This window comes from Microtus pennsylvanicus, chromosome 19 (genome assembly GCF_037038515.1).
Source record: "Microtus pennsylvanicus isolate mMicPen1 chromosome 19, mMicPen1.hap1, whole genome shotgun sequence".
NCBI lineage: Eukaryota > Metazoa > Chordata > Mammalia > Rodentia > Cricetidae > Microtus > Microtus pennsylvanicus.
In genome coordinates, this window is record NC_134597.1 from 21,811,087 (window position 1) to 21,828,377 (window position 17,291).

The window sequence follows — 17,291 nt, forward strand, 5'->3', positions numbered from 1 at the left end:
AGAGTTTGTGCCTGATACAACTCTGGTTTGTTAGCCACCCCAGAGCCACGAGAATTTGGACAAACAGGAATCCTCTTGGAGATGGGAGTGGGAGGTGGAGCTTAATGAGGCCTGAAGGTGAAGAAAACGAGGCTGGCTTCGAAGGGCTAATAATGAGAAGAATCTGTGTGGGAACAGGGAGTCCGTACAAGAAATACGGAAAAGGAATTGTGTGCGGTGAGAGGTTCAAAGAAGCCGGGATTTCGCAGGCGGCCTGGAGGAACGCGTGTCACGCAGCAGTCAGCGGCCCAGCGTCCCGAGGGGCAGGCAGGGGAGGCGGGCGCAGGAGCTCGGGCTGGCAACGACGACGCCGCCGCCGGGGCTGCCGTGGACGCGGCGTCTGCAGAGGAGACCCGGGCCCTGGCCGGAGGTTCGGCGGGGCGCGCGGCCGCGGGAGCGGGAGCGCGCGGCGGCGTCACGGGGCGGCCGACTTGCCGAGGGCGCGCGCCGGGTGCTGGCGCTCCCTGGCGGCGCCGCGGAGCTTGGCGCGGCAGCTGGAGGCGGCCTGGCGCGTGGTGACGGCGCCCGCGGGCGGACGCAGGATGGCGGCGCTGCGGGGCGACGGCTTCGCCAGGCTTCGGCCCCCACGGGCGCAGCGGACCCCAGGGAGGAAAGACAAAGACACGCCGGTTAGCAACGAGCGGGAACCGCGCGGCCCGGGACCGAGGCGCCGCGTCCCCCGCACCCACCAGGTAAAGCTGCGTGCAGGAGCCCGGCACCCACCGCACCCCGCGACGGGCAAGGGATGCAGTCACCAAACCCTGGTGTGAGCTTGACCCAGAAATTCTTTTTTAAATGGACCCCTCAAAGAATAGCAATGAATGCAAATACAATTTCAAAGAGTGTTCAGTGCAACATCCGTAATAGAAAATGGAGAAAAGGGAGGAAGGAAAATCGGAAATTTTTCATATCCAACAATAAAGTATTATAATCTTATACTGCGAACTAACTTGCTAATAAAATAATGCTGTGAGACAATACCTAACAATGCGAGAAAGTGATCAATGAAGAAATCTATTTCATTGGCATTTGTAGAGCTGGGCATATGTACCTGTGTATTCAGACAACACAAATTCATAAAATGATGAAGAAAAGCCACAATCGTGTGTTGTTCTCTTCAAGTAGTAGACTGCAGGTAGTTTTTATTTTCATTTTATTTGTGACTTCCAAAATTATACAATAAGTATATTTCACTTTTAAAATAAAAGTTAATGATTTTTAAATTTTATCCCACTTACGATTATAGAGGATAGCAAAGTGGTAGGCATAAAGAGATTTTTAAACACTGGATTCACGGAGATGGTTTCTCTTCTCCCTAAGCTCTGTCTTAATCACAATACTACAGGGTAGTTTATCCTTTAAACTTTCCGCAGTTAATCAAAACCACGGTCTCTTATAGACTTACTAGACTTTTATTCTAGTCATTTCTACTTGGGAAAAAAAAAAAGTTTCCTGGGCTTTTCACGGGCTAATTTCAACTTGTAATTTCCTCAGACTTCAGAACATGGTATGCCAAAAACAGAAAAACGTGTCATACTTTTGAAACAAGCATTTTAGATAATACCAGTGTTTCAGTTTCAGTAATGTTCCCGGTATCTGAAAGCATTCAATCGGAGAAAGAGTAAAATATTACATGAACTACGGGCTATCGTCCCGCGGGGAACTGTCTTGCTACGACAGGAATAACAGACGCATGCCAGGGCTTTGCTATTAGACAATCCATTGTAACATGAGCGTCAGAACGACTTCAGACTAAAGCGGCCTCAGCGTTGTCAGATGGGTTTTATGTGGTTTTCAGCAAATCAAAGGTTGGGTGTTTATGGGAATGCGCTTTGTTGCTTAAGTTGATGACATAATTAATCATACTCCCCTGCAAGTTTCCTGCCTCGGAAGGCTTTGGATAGAATTATCATGTCCAGAGGCACAACTTTAATAAAAAAAAAAAAAATCACATACCAGAAATAAAATTTACAAAGAGAACAAATCCTAAGAAGCCAAACATGGGTGTTAACTAACTTCCTGAGCAAAAGGAAGGCTGTAAGAACTTTTGAAGAAAGCATTAGCTCTTAAAAATTTAATTAATTTCCCATCACCAAATGATTCAAAGTGAGTTATTTTTTAATTTTTAAAAACTATTCACTTTGTGTATGTATTCCAGGGCATGTGACGGTCTAATAACAACTCCTGGGGGTTGGTTCTGCACTGCCACCAGCGGGTTCCAAAGATGGAAGTCAGGTTGTCAGGCTTGGTAGCAAGCAACTATATCCACTGAGCTATCTCGCCAGCCCTGATTTCAATGGAATTTAACATTTTGGAATGTGTGGTATGTCTCAGGAGCTTTTCTAAGACAGTAACAACAAATAAATGTCATTAGGTTCCCATTTTTCTGAGGATTACCTGGAAAACTAGTTTCTCGTTATTAGGATGCGTCAGACGCCAAGGCTAACCTGAACCTCTGCAGACCTGCCAAGGCTTTTCTTCTCACACTCTCCAGATGGCCTTCTCGTTTCCTGCCATTCATTCCTTTGCTCAGATTCATAACAGCATCCCACTGTCTCCACACTAGGTGAATCAATAGCTGTTAACCTTTGAGAGAGCCAGAGATCAGTCTCAGGCTCTGCCTAAAAATGTCATCCTGCAGCAGCTTCAACAGAAACGCCTAGAGACTGACTTCCCGAATGCAAACATTTGACAACAGCTGCTTCCCTCACAAGGCTACTTTTCAGAATGCTTCCTGCGGCGGGAGTGGGGGACTCCTGTAATGTGAAAGGTTTTAGCTGATCAGTACTAAGTCCTGATGAGATTTGGTTTACTAGTTAAATCTGAGGTCTGGCCTGTATTACAGCAAAATGTCCTTCATCTTGACAGTCAATTGACCCATTCCCCCCGAGGCGACAAGTACTAAAAACCTTGACTCACCAAGGTTTGTAAAGCCCAAACAGGATTTCAGTGTTCTTGCCAAAATAAGTTAGTCTGTATAAAGGGGACAACCAAATTCCCCCAAGACTCTTGTTAGAATGAACACACATTAAATCCTCTCCCATCAAATTCAAACAAGTGCTCTGCTAAGTCAGAAAATGTTTCTGTGGTACAGAGAAAATATATTCTGCTCCTATTTGTTGGCTGCTGCTGAACAATAATGTGTGTCAGTCCTTGGCTCGGCAACCCGGAAAGCCATCGCAGGTGCCCCGTCTGACCTGTGCCCCTTTTCCTTCCATTGTAGTATTGACTTCAGCGGGAGTGAAAGCTGGAGCAATGGTGTTTGAGGGTGCTGGCAGACTTCCGACTTACACAGTTCTGAAACGAATGTATTTGCTGACCCTAAAACAGACACGGAACCAACATGGATGCACCGAGTGGCATCAAGTTCCACTCCAGTCTGTGCTAAAGAAGAACAGCACCGCTGCCTGCCTTTTCCACGGTATGTGAAAAACATGCATCGGTTTTCTGTTATGGACCGTTATTTTAGAAAATTTGAGTCCAAATATTTTATTCGTATTCCCTTAAAAATGTTTCCCATTTGCGTGCTCATCTTGTCATTAAGAGGGGCCTCTCCTACTATCCAAGTTCTCATTTTCTCTCTCCCTCCTACTCTCTCTCTCTCTCTCTCTCTCTCTCTCTCTCTCTCTCTCTCTCTCTCACACACACACACACACACACACACACACACACACATCAAGTTTTCTGAGGGCTGTAGTCTGAAATGATCAGCTCCTCTTCCATCTCTGACTGTTCCTAATTCTTGCTGTGAGACCATTATTAGCACAGTGGTCTGTATTTTCACAACACTAGGGCAGTCTATAATGATTACCATTTCCCACTGTTATTTTGCTTCTCAAAAAAAAAAAGTCCATCCTCCCGATGGGTGGAGCAGGAAACTAGCACCATTTACATGGATAGGGTGACTGGCTGGTCCTCTGAACCATCTTTCCTGTATCCACATCCATACAGAAGGTTTTGATTGGCCTACTGTGTGCGTGCCAGATCAGCGATGTCGTTGTGGTCTGCTAAATTAACCAACCTTCTGTCTCTACTCCTAGATTGTCAATCATTATCTCCCAACACTATGGCCAGCGCCCTACATTAAGACACTGCCTCCATCTTAAAAATAATTCTCGACTATGTAAGAGAGAATTAAATCACAGCTTGAAATGAAAATGAGCGTGATTAGATGGAAGAAGTCATAACCAACATCTACTCAAATAAAACACAAAGTCAAATATATTATGAAGCCAAGCAGTAACATTAAGACCACACATCCCAACAAATTAATATTGTAGATGGAAGAAACATGGATAATATAGTATTTGGGTGCAAGAAATTAAAATTTTAAAGTAATAAACATCTTAAGTACAAAATAGTTGTAAAAAATGCAGAGTGAAATGATATTGCCCTAATTGGTTCAGAGGGCCGACAGTAAGGAAGCAAATGAAAAGAAAGAATTGGAAAAATGAAAATAATTAGAATTCTTTGGTTGAAACTCCTGCTCCCCCTTGCACAAGCTAGGAAACCCTGTCTGCCCTACTTTCCCCAACCCTGCCCATGCAGAGAAAACCCTGACCAAAAGAATGGCCCCCAAGTGCCAGGACTCTTGACCACACCTGGACACGTCCCAGTTCCTAAGTTCTATAAACCTCCCTGCCTTAGCATGGGCATGCGACTTCTCTGGGACTGGTGAACCTGCCCAGGAGCCACACCCAATAAACCTGCATATATCAGTTTTTAATCTAGTCTGATCTAGCCTTTTGCATTGGCAGAAACATATCAAAGATATATAAGATAAAACAGAATAGCTATCTAACAAGGCGAGGTAGACCCCAAAGCACTTGTGCTTACTAATAGTTACCGTTCACCTGCTGCGTGCCAGACGCTAAACTAAGCTAATAGACATTTTCTCAAACTGTTTTTATTGAAGTCAGTTTTATGAAGCTATAGTCTGAGAAATGTGCTCAGGGAGATAATCTATACCTCCTTAAGTAAAGAAATCAGGAAAGCAAAAATTGTCCGTGTGCCTGGCCCAATATGAGAGGACACTACAAAATTAAACTGTCTGGTCTGAGTAGCAACTGTGTTCCTAAGAGAAAGATGTCACACTAAGCTGACTCAGAGCTTATCAAGAAACTAAGCTTACACTAGCAAAGGAGAAACATAAACACCAACCCAGCCTCAAATGTTTTGATCTACAACAGTGTCCTGCCTGCAGGATGTGCTAAGTGCAATGGTGGCACAAAGGTTATGGGAAGGAACCAATACCTGATTTGACATAAAGACCACTCCATGAGATGGAACCCATACCCCCAACTTGCTTCTGTGATTAAGAACCTGAGACTAGATAGCCGAGGGACGTAGGGTAAAAGAAAATACTTCTGTACTAAAACAACAAAAATGTGTAGTACTAAAATGACTCCTAATGACATTCTGCTGTACTCATAGATCAGTGTCTTGCTCATCCGTCATCAGAGAAGCTTCCTCCTGAAGCAGGCGGGAGCAAATACAGAGATACACAGCCAGGCATTGTGCAGAGAATAAAACTCTGCAGCACTCAGCCCTAACTGACACGTCCCCTTCAAATCCTTCCCCTCGGGCTCAGGGAACCCTGTGCAAGAAGAGCTGGAAAGAGCCAGAAGAGATGGAGGATACCAAGGAACCAGGTCCTCTAATCAACAGGATGGACGCACATGTGAGTTCACAGAGACAGAGGTTTTGCACAGCACAGAGCCTGCATGGGTCAGGATGGACGCACATGTGAGTTCACAGAGGCAGCGTGCACAGGGTCTGCAGGGGTCAGGATGGATGGACATGTGAGTTCACAGAGACAGAGGCAGCGTGCACAGCACAGGGTCTGCATGGGTCAGGATGGACGCACATGTGAGTTCACAGAGACAGAGGATTTGCACAGCACAGGGCCTGCATGGGTCAGGATGGACGCACATGTGAGTTCACAGAGGCAGCGTGCACAGGGTTTGCAGGGGTCAGGATGGACGCACATGTGAGTTCACAGAGACAGACACAGCGTGCACAGGCTTTGCAGGGGTCAGGATGGACGCACATGTGAGTTCACAGAGGCAGCGTGCACAGGGTTTGCAGGGGTCAGGATGGACGCACATGTGAGTTCACAGAGACAGACACAGCGTGCACAGGCTTTGCAGGGGTCAGGATGGACGCACATGTGAGTTCACAGAGGCAGCGTGCACAGGGTTTGCAGGGGTTAGGATGGACGCACATGTGAGTTCACAGAGACAGACACAGCGTGCACAGGCTTTGCAGGGGTCAGGATGGACGCACATGTGAGTTCACAGAGGCAGCGTGCACAGGGTCTGCAGGGGTCAGGATAGATGCACATGTGAGTTCACAGAGACAGACACAGCGTGCACAGGGTTTGCATGGGTCAGGATGGACGCACATGTGAGTTCACAGAGGCAGCGTGCACAGGGCCTGCAGGGATCAGGATGGATGCACATGTGAGTTCACAGAGACAGAGGCAGCGTGCACAGGGCCTGCAGGGGTCTACACCAGATGGGGTCCTAGAACTGAAAGAAGTGGGCACATACACCATCCATAACCCAGAAGCAATCTTCAACTGATAACCAGTTGCATATGAAAACTTAGTTTTCTCCAAGAAGTCTCACTGGGGAAACAAATCCCAAGGGTAGGCTGCATGCCCAGCAGTAGATGGCCAACAAATTCAGTATCTTTGGAGGTTCCCTCCATGTCATGGCAGAGCTTTCTCTTTTCAGTTTTAGCTTTTTGTTTTGTTTTTTGTTTTTTTGATGAATAGGTCTTATATATATATTGGCTTCCAGATTTGTGTATTCTTGGGACTGAGTACATAAATAAGAGGGTCTCTGTGTCTGAGTCTGTTTCTTGTGCCTTTTCTTGAGCTCTTTTCCTTCTGTCTCTTTCTTCTGACCTATCCCACTTTGTTTTGTTTTTTATTTTTTATTTATTCATTTGTTTTGGTTTTTCAAGACAGGGTTCCTCTGAAGCTTTGGAGTCTGTCCTGGAACTAGCAATTGTAGACCAGGCTGGCCTCAAACTCACAGAGATCTGCCTGCCTCTGCCTCCTGAGTGCTGGGATTAAAGGCGTGCGCCACCACTGCCTGGCTCGTGTTTGTTTTATCTTATTTTATTATATCTTGGTTTGTTATTATCCCTTATAAGCCTATTTGTTTTTCAGTAAGAAACAGAGAGGGGGTGGATCTGGATGGGGGAGGAGTTGGGCGGCGGGGGCGGGGAGGACTGGGAGGAATAGAGAAACCATAATCACAATACATTATATGAAAAATCTGTTTCCAGTAAAATAAAAATATAAAAAGAAAAAAAGAAACCGATTGTAATTTGCTTTCCCGATACTTCCTAGTGTAAACTGAAGAACTGGCACGGTGGCATCCGCACACCAGGACCGGTGAGGCTGGGTGCAGTAATCTGGTACTATGTCCTCTAGCATCAGTCACTCTGTAGATGAGCCAGAAAACAGTGACTTGTGGAGACTGAGTATGGATGCCCAGAACCCATGCAAAAGTCAGGGCATCTAGAATGCCAGCCATGGGTAGTTGGAAACAGAACAGTCCCGGGAGCTCACCAGCCAGCCAGCCCAGTCAATGATGAACTCAGGGCGTTCATTCACGGAGGAAGCAATGGAAAAACAGGCAGTGCCAACCTGCAGCCTGCACATGCGCACCCACATGAACGTGTCCACACAAGTGCATACATGTGCCATCCACACACAGACAGCTTGGTGGTGACAGCAGTGTTGCTTCTCACTGGCCCTAAGATTAACTATTTGCACATTACCATACATATTTTTATATAAATCTAAAGGCAAATTAATTTTCTAAAACTTCCCACCATTTCCTTCTTAGATTTTGGCTTTGTTGTTACTTTGTTTTATACTGGGGACTGAACCAAGAGCTTCACTTACGTTAAGCAAGTGCTCTATCACTAAGCTACATCCTCAGTCTTCTGCCATTTTTTTTCCTTTTTTAAACAGAAAAGTAAATATTCAAATTTCTATTTTTGGTAACTAGCAGTAATAACTGCTGTATAAATTTCTCTAAATATTTTAACAAAAGCATGATTCATTATAAAATAAATCAACAACCATGATTTCTTTCTCTCTAAAAGAAATGTGAATAGTACATTATATTAAAACAAAGATGATTCAATAGAATAGAAATAACTCATTAAAGTCTATTCACTTGGGTTAGCAAACACCAGTTGCCTAAGTGATACGTAAGTGGAAAGTTCATGAACCAAAAAATAAAAATACCTGGATTCTACAATTTCCAGATATACTTTTGAACATGCCTTTAAAAAAGATACCACAACTGTGAATGATATGTACCATTTGCATTACGATGATATATACATGTGTATGGTAGCACATGCATGAGACAGCTCGTAAAAGCCCAGGACCCTGGTAACTGCCTGCCTCTGGGGAAGGAAAAATAAGAGAATGGATGTGGTAGAGAGAAAACTTATCTTCTCGGCACCCTTTCTGCGGTGTGCTCTTTCAGATATACACAGGACCTAACACACCAAGCCTTACAAGATGGCTCCTTTCTGTTCTTCAGTAACTACACGCGGCCTGGGCAATCAATTTTCTCCATTTTAAAATGAAGTTACACTAAGTCTTTACATCTCCATCTACATTTAACAGAATTATGGTTAAACAAGTGCATATAAAATGCCAGCTGGCAAAAGCAAACCGTAAGCCTTACTTTGTGGCAGCTTACATCATGTGATTATTTACACTCTGCCCGCAGTCTCCATGAAGGCTGTACAAACAGCAGAGTACTCAAGAGTCTGGAAGAAAATTCAAATTTGCAAACTTGACAGTGTTTCCCTTCTTTCTACCCTGTACCAAGTGCACATCTAAACTATAGCCTCCAATATACACATCTGAATAATGAAGAAATAATAGATGCACATACTTGGTAGACTTTCATGATACTTTAAAAATAAACCTTAAAATAAGAAGATGCTGAAGCTCACCCTTTTATTTTCATACCCCAAGAATCTCCCAAAACCATTTATAATCTTCTTAAACCAAGATATGGCAGAAGAGATAGCAAGCGTAGACGGGTGGAAAGACAGAAGCAGGAAGAGCAGTGCATAGGAAGGCACTATGAGGAGACCAACACGCAGCTGCTTCCTTGCAAGGCAAGGAGAATGAGAACAGGCCTGGTGGTTGTTCATTTATAACCATGTATACCACGACCTTAACTGATGGATAGTCTCGGCCTCCAAGGGCTGCATTAATATGAATGCAATAGCACAAAGAGGAGAAGTGAAGCTAGGAAGGCAGATGTGGGAAGCTCAGTGGAGGAAGACAGGCTTTGGAGTGTGTGTGACCAGCAAAGGGCTGGTGGTACCACAGACAGTGTGAGGCAGTCACCAGCAGGAAGCTCTTCTATGGTGATGCTGGTGACTGAAGCAGTAGGAAGGTGACGATTCAGCTTCTCATGGCCTGCTTCTTAGAAGTAAGTTCATTAAAAATGTCCAAAATTATTTCTTCACATTTTCTTTAGAGAATGAATAGCCCCAACTAGGGGCTGAAGAAACGGCTCGGTGAGTAAGAGCACTTGCTGCTCTTCCCAGAAGATGAGTTCGGGTACCAGTGCTGCACACAATTGCTCACAGCCACCTGTATCCCCGGCTTGAGGCGACTCAACACCCATTACGCAGCCTCTGCAGGTATATACACGTCTGTTTACATATAAACATATACACATAAATACAGATAAGATCATCTTTTTAAAGAAACTGACTGAGTAGGCTCAACTATAAGTCAGCACGCACCTAGATCCAACTCTTTAGTAGGGCAGAACCCAAGACATGAGGAAACTGAACTTACGCAGAATGCCTGGCAGCCCTTCCCAGTGTTTTCTTGTAGGTACCTCATATTATTTCCTGTCATAACCTTCATACACAGAAATCAGCTCCACCCAAACAACACAAAACCAGGAAACCGAGAGGTGCCGGTTTTCCATTAAAATTATGCACTGGACCTGCTGAATGAAATAACTCTGGGTTTTTACTACATGAGAAAAGAAAGTCATCTAAATTAAAACAACTACAACAAATAAACCTTCTATTTTTGTAACCTACTAATCTTAAAAAGGTAAAGAAAGAAACAAAGTATAGGCAAAATACACAGTACACAAGGATGGTGCTCACTGTTGGAGGGACCAAGAGCGCGTGTGTTGTTACCGATTACACACTGAAGTGTGCGGTTACTGATTACACACTGATAAACCTTGCAAAATATTTCCAAACAAAATTTCTCTCTAGAATATTGGCATATAGGCAAGAAACAAACAACACATATAAAAATGCCGTGAAACAAGCGAGGTCAGGAAATGTGCTCTGAGCTTCCACTCTATGGTTTTCGTTACTCTTTGAATACCTGAGCGTACTATTATATTTATAATTGTCTCATAATCATACTCCAGTGCTTTGCTGGAGCAGGGGATGGTATAGGGAAGCCTGCTTTGAGGGACAGGGTCAGTGTTCACAAAATTAAAATTAAATGTGTAAAACTCTAGTAAAAGGTTATAGCTATAATACAGATCAGTGCTACAGCAGTCTGCTTTGTGCTATTGATGGGGTATCAGGCCTTTATGCTAATATTCAGTGATTAATTCAAAGTTAAAACATAAACCATTTTCAAGGCATAAGAACAGAAAATTATAAGCCCCTACCCGCATTTGTTTTTGTAAATCTTATAGCTTTACTCTGTCTTTTTAAAATTCGTATCTGTTAGCATTCTATTGTTAAGCCTAAGTTTTAGGGTCACAACTCACCCATAAAACTTACTCTACTGAAACTTCATACACACAGTCTCCTGGGAATCCTTCCCTTTAAAATCGGCTGTTTAAAGTCAGTCCCCAAAAGTGGATAGGCCAGCAGGTGTCCTGTGTTAGATGAGTGGAGTTCGGGACAGGGGCTGTGACTTCTGAAAAGCCATCCACTGTCCCTTCCTGAGGACCTGAGCTTAGGGTAAACAAGCTCCTTCACGTCTTGGGACAAAACTACCCATCTGAACTGTTGTATGGCTCAGATCCAAGACCAAGGCAGGTTTTATTGCTAGGTCCTCCCTTGAGAAAGATGAAGCAAGGAAAGCATAGTGAAGTCCAAAGGAATGGATATGACAATGCATGCCCTGTGTTCTAACATCTGAGAACTCATCAGCCCAAAAGGTGCAGCTCTGGAAATAAAACTTGCATATTTCAATGTTCAGTCTTTAAATATAGAGCATCTTTTTTCGGTTATACTCTGGCTATGGATACTAGTTAGTTAATCATATAGATTTTACCCTACTTTAAAGTATGTACATATGGTGCGTGTTGTACATGAACGTGAGTGTGTAGGAGCATGTGCCCAGGTCTCTTCCTCTGCTTCTGTCCAGAAGCCTGCAATTTCAGCGAGGCTGGCTAGCAGCTACTAGAACCAATCCAGCCATCTCCACCTCACAATACTGGGGTTACAGGTACATCCAGCTACTCCTGGCTTGTTCAGCATGGGTGCGTGGGATCCAGATTTAGGTCCCTGTGCCATGCCCATACTTTATGTTGCCTAAACTGAATCGCAGGCCATTTCTGTCTGGTCAGAGACATAGAGACTGTTCATGGAAAACACCACAACAGCAACAAAAATCTACTCATTCCAAGAACTTTAACATACTGTTTTATTTTAAAAATAAAATATTTCTCTTTAAATTTTAAGAATAAAATTTTCTCTTTAAAGGGGTGGTCTTTTAAAGTAAGTATCAGAGATTTACTTCAAAAGCTCTCTGAATAAAACACATCAATTAACCTACATTTCCTCACACTACTACAACCTATGTACCAATTTCTGAGGTAATATCAATGCACTGTTACATAAAGCAGACATAGAGATACCTGGTTCTCATCAGACACCATTTCTCAAATGAACCACCAAAATAGAAACATAGAAGCTAGGTGTCGTCTAATTACCAAATAAACCAAAAGAATGTAAGAGGTAGCAGATACACTGACTCTATTATTCTATCTGGTAATTTCTTCAAAGCCTACGGCTTCCACATCTTCATGAACATTAACAGACCCTAAATGTCTACCTTGGACAGTCTCTCCTGACCACTAACCCAGATGTTCTGGGGAAGAACCTCAAACTCAACACATCAAAAAGTTAACCCATTCTCTCTCCACCTCCTGAATTCCCTACTTTAGAGAATTCTGCCCAACCAGAATGCCTGAAACTGGAAACCATCAGGGTTCATTTCTTATCTCCATTGTCTCGCAAATTCCACCCCTGAAATTGTGCTAGCTGTACATCTATCTAAATTCTGCCATTTACATGAATTTAAGTTCCATCACGTTTACGGGGCTGAAGCTGGTTCATAATTGATTTTCTCACTCCACTCCACATCTCTCCTGAGAAGACCCCATTTAAAATCTTTTAATGGCTACTCCTAATCGTGAAAACATAATTCCAAGTACTTCCTGGGTCTATAACATCTTAATTTGGCCACTGTCTAGTCTCACATTCCTCCACTTAATCCAAGTGTAGCTTCTAGTCTCTTCATCTAAATCTGGCTGAATTCAGGAATTAGGAGTGACTTTGCCAACCCCAGTGTGCCTTGAGATTACACCTCTGTGTCCTCACAGTTCACTCCTCTCTCACAGTACCTGGAAGGAACCCTAGCAAAGCTCTGTGTCCCAAGCACAGAAAGCTGAGCTCGCGATGTTTTCAGAATGGATGATACAGAACAGCGAAAGTTGTAGAATACAGTCCATGAAATTCTTTGGCTTTGATAACAACTGCTAAGGAGGAGAGGCCGTGTTAAGCAAGGCACATACCTATACCAGCATGTGAAAGACTCAGGCAGGAGGATCTGAGTTCAAGTCCTGCCTAGACTACATAGTATGGTCCATACTATATAGCTATAACAAGATCCTGTCTAAAAATCAAAACAAAAAAAAATACAATTCACTAATTACTGTAATACTAACTTCACTTGATATTTTAAAGTTTCTTTCATCTTTTACTCATTAAGGTTTAAACAAATTTAATCTCTAAAAGGGAAATTAATACCAAACTCCAGACACAACTTGTCTGACAAGTAACCAACCCTTCCATTGCCGTGAAGCCAGCGTGTTCATCAGTCAGGAATCTGGGTTACCTGGGCCTAGCAAACAACTGCTCCACTGTGTGCCTAGGACATCGCATCAGTAGCAGGGAAACAGCTTCCTCCCCCCCCCCATACATGCAGTCATACTGGTGACCTTCTTGTCCTTTATCATAGCCCCCAAACGAAACTAATTTTCTTTTTGTGCTTCCAAGTTCTTCTGATGTGTAGTTATTTACCTCTATATCTTTGCTGATGAGAATTTACAAGATCCCAGCCAGGCAGTAGTGATGTACGCCTAGATTCCTAGCACTCCCCAGATTCCTAGCACTCAGGTGGAGGCTGGCAAACTTTTGTGAGTTCAAGGTTAGCCTGGGTTACAAAATGAGTTTCAGGACAGCCAGGACTACACAGAGAAACCCTGTCTCAAAACAAACAAAACAAAAAACAAAAGAGAGGAATTTCAAAGAACCCAATTTCATGGGAGCCGATGATAGGAAGCTAAAAGGGTCTGGGCCGATGATTAATGACAGGAGGTTTACAAACAACATCTTTTATCTTTTCTTTTGGTTTTTTGTTTGTTTGTTTTTTGGTTTTCGACAGGGTTTCTCTGTGTAGCTCTGGCTGTGCTGAAACTTGCTCTGTAGACCAGGCTGGCCTCTTAACTCACAGAGATCCACCTGCCTCTGCCTCCTGGGATTAAATCTCTGCTGGGATTAAAGGTGTGCGCCACCACCACCCGTCTTCAACATTTTTAAAAACACAACAGGCATATTAATCCAAAAATTAAAGTCAGAAATTGTTTGAGTGCCAATGACAACACAAATAGAAAATTTCAAACCTGGCCACAATCAAAATGTAACTAAATTAAAAATACTAAGCAAATAACTTCAGCTTATATGTACAGTGTCTATAAAACCCAAATAAACTTCATTTTTGATGTTAGATCCCATTCTTAAGGTATCCTGTTGTTTAATATGCAAACATCCAAAATCCAGAAGCATCCCAAATCTGAGATTCTTCTGGCCCCATGCATGTGAGACAAGACATAACTTGTGCATACCATCAGCTGTCACCACCAGAAACTACGGTATATAAACAAGAAAGGCCAGGGTATATGTTGTTTTCAGTTTCAGTTTTTCATAGGAAATTCAGATTCATATCCTGGTTAAACAACCACCCACTAACATAACCCAAGAAACTGGCTTTACAGAATTCCTTAAAATACCAAATTCCTCTTCTACTTTGAAAATAAGATATGTATTCACAGTATTATAAGCATTCTACAGTGTAAGATAGGGCAAATGGTGATTTGTGTTTTTATATAAACTCCTTTACATGAGATGAATAACTTCCCTCTACAGAGGTTGAGGTCAACCAAGAAGGATGCCAGTCTCTAAAGCAGCAATTCTCACGACCCTTTCAGAGGGATCACCTAAGACCATTGGAGAACACAAATATTACATAACAACTCATAAGAGTACCAAATTAAGAAGTTATGACACAATTTTATGGTCGGGGTCACCACAACATGAGGAACTGTATTAAAAGGTTGCAGCATTAGGAAGGTTGAAAACCACTGGTCTAAAGAGTTCCATCCACAATGACTCTTTGTTGGAAAAAAAAATACATTCTAAATCACAAGGTCCCACTAGCACAAATTTGTGAGATTTTTTTAACAACATGGCAAGAATCATCCAATAGTGAAATATTATTCATACTACTCAACCAAAATATGAGAAAACAGTTTCGCAAACTGTCAATGGTGTCATGCAATCTGAGTATGAAAATGTATGTAGAATCTAAATTAAGTCATAAAGATACAACTTAGCAATGCCTCTCTCAATAATAAATGGTCATGGGATATTTCTGGAGCAGTTTTGCAGATCACTAAACTGTCTCCATCCAAAACTTACTTCCTGCACAAATACTACCTGTTGGTCACATATTGTGTAGCAGATGCTATACTGGGCACCTAAGACATGGGACAAATGGATGTGGCCCCCTTAAATGGCTTTTTCAGTAGTTAGGGAGACCTCACCACACACATAAGTATAAAGCACTACAGTAATTGCTATAAAGGAAAAATTAGAAAATGGGTTTGATGCACTGAAGGGACATCTACTACGACAGGGAAGGCAAGTCCTCAAAGAGGAGATGGGGAGGTAATACAAGGGAAACTAAACAAGAGGCCGCAGTGTCTTGCAGAAAGAGTGTGGCTCAGAGCTTCCTACTTTAGAAAACCTCTGGCTCCAGGCTGAGGTGGCCACCATGTGAGCACAAAACAGTCCGTTAGAGCAGTTCTGTCGCCTTAGTCATTATGCTAGTGCACGAAGGTGACCCAAATCAGCAAAGGACAGAGGTCAGGAAAGGAAGGGCAGAACCGGATGGTAAGGGGGTAGAGCAGGTGGAGAACTGAAATGCTGGTCTGCAGGTAGGAAGAGGTCAGGCAAGTCATTTCTAACGTGAATAATCAGGAAGGATATCTTTGTAACAAAGGATATAAAATTAATAAAGTTTTAAAGGGAAGTTAATTCAAACTTTATATGATTAAGAAATATAATATGAAAATATCCTTTAGAATGCACAGCCCAAATCAAAGCCATGAAAAAGTCTACATTTAAACTTGTGAATAACAAGATGGTGTCATTTTTTGGCCCCTAAAATGCTTGGCACAGTCCTCTTGGCACAAAGTGCCACTCAAGTGTACTGAGAAGAATAGAGGAGGAACTGGAGAGATGGCTCTGTGGTTAAGAGCACTGATTGCTCTTCCAGGGGGCCCAGGTCTGAATCCCAGCTAACAACTGTTAGCTTCAGTTTCAAGGGATCCAAGACCCTCTTCTGACCTCTGCAGCTACCAGGCATGGACATGGTACATAAACATACTTACAGAAAAAACACCCATATACATTTTATAAAAATAAATAAATCTAGGAAACGAATTTTTAATGAAAGTCCACATAGATTTAATCATTGAAGTGAACGCATGCACTCACTGACACTGATTTACTCTGTATGTTCTAAGCTTCACCTACTCGCAATGATCCTGGAAGAACACAGCTTATAAAGAAGTGCACCTCTGAAAAGGTCACCATTCAGTCCTTTTCACCGTTAGCCCTAGAACCTGAGGGAGAGCTGCTGTCATCAGAAATAACAAACTAAATGGATTATCTCCTAAGATGCTAAATAAATTGAAGGTACACATGCGTGCCCTGTGTAAGTTCTTTGACCTTAGGGAGTACAGAATTCCTATACAGACACGAGTATTCCAAGCCCCATCTTCAAAACTACCTATCCCAGAAAGAGTTCTGGAGAAAATGCATAGGAAGAGTATCTAATGACCTGCTACCTGCCTGGGTTTCCTCAGAAATGAGAATTACCTGAATGAAACAAAGGTGACTCTAGAGCTGCCTTGGCTGGGTCATGACCTATGGTTAGGAAAGGGTCCATATTATATCAGAAAGGGCAGCATTAAGCCAACGTCTACAAGATGTTACAAAGTTTAGGATCCTGTAATACTCTTGTCCTAAGTTCTCATCCACCCACTTTTTAAAGCACTGCCATGTCCCAACTACTGTGCTAAACATGGAAGTGTACATCTAACTTACATCAGTCTTTTCAGTGGAAAGATAAACAATAAACAAATCAATCCATAATATAAGCTGATTACAAACTCTATATTAGAGGACACTAGGACGAGGAGAGGATACTGGACTTCAGGGAGAGGCATTTTATTGAGAAGCGACATTTAAGCTGATACTTAAAGGATGAGTAAGTTAGTCAAGCAGTGGACAGGCATACAGCACAGAGGAACCTTTGCTTTAGAAAATCAGCTCTGGCAACAGCACAGAAGTGAGAAAAGAGGTTGGCTAAAAGACTATTACTAAAGAGAATGTAAGAGACAAGGTCTGCACTACACTAATAGGAGAGCTAGCAGGAGTCAAATGTTTTTGTTTTTTTTTTTTTATTTGAGACAGGTTTCTCTGTGGTTTTGGAGCCTGTCCTGGAACTAGCTCTTGTAGACCAGGCTGGTCTCGAACTCACAGAGATCCGCCTGCCTCTGCCTCCCAAGTGCTGGGATTAAAGGCGTGCACCAGGAGTCAAATGTGAAGCTTTCGGGAGTAGGAGAGAGAGACACGGA

The 17,291-nt window shown here is 42.8% G+C and overlaps 1 protein-coding gene across 5 annotated transcripts in view; it reads right to left on the bottom strand.

Annotated features, from left to right (window-relative positions):
- Positions 1-306: 306 nt before the first annotated feature.
- Znf800 (zinc finger protein 800) overlaps positions 307-17,291 on the bottom strand; it is a 49,093-nt gene continuing 32,108 nt past the window's right edge. For all 5 annotated transcript variants that reach the window (XM_075953872.1, XM_075953875.1, XM_075953873.1 and 2 more), the window contains exon 6: positions 307-614. In XM_075953872.1, the coding sequence (XP_075809987.1) occupies positions 455-614 (160 nt within the window). In that variant the 3' untranslated portion in view covers positions 307-454. The remainder of the gene's footprint in view (positions 615-17,291) is intronic.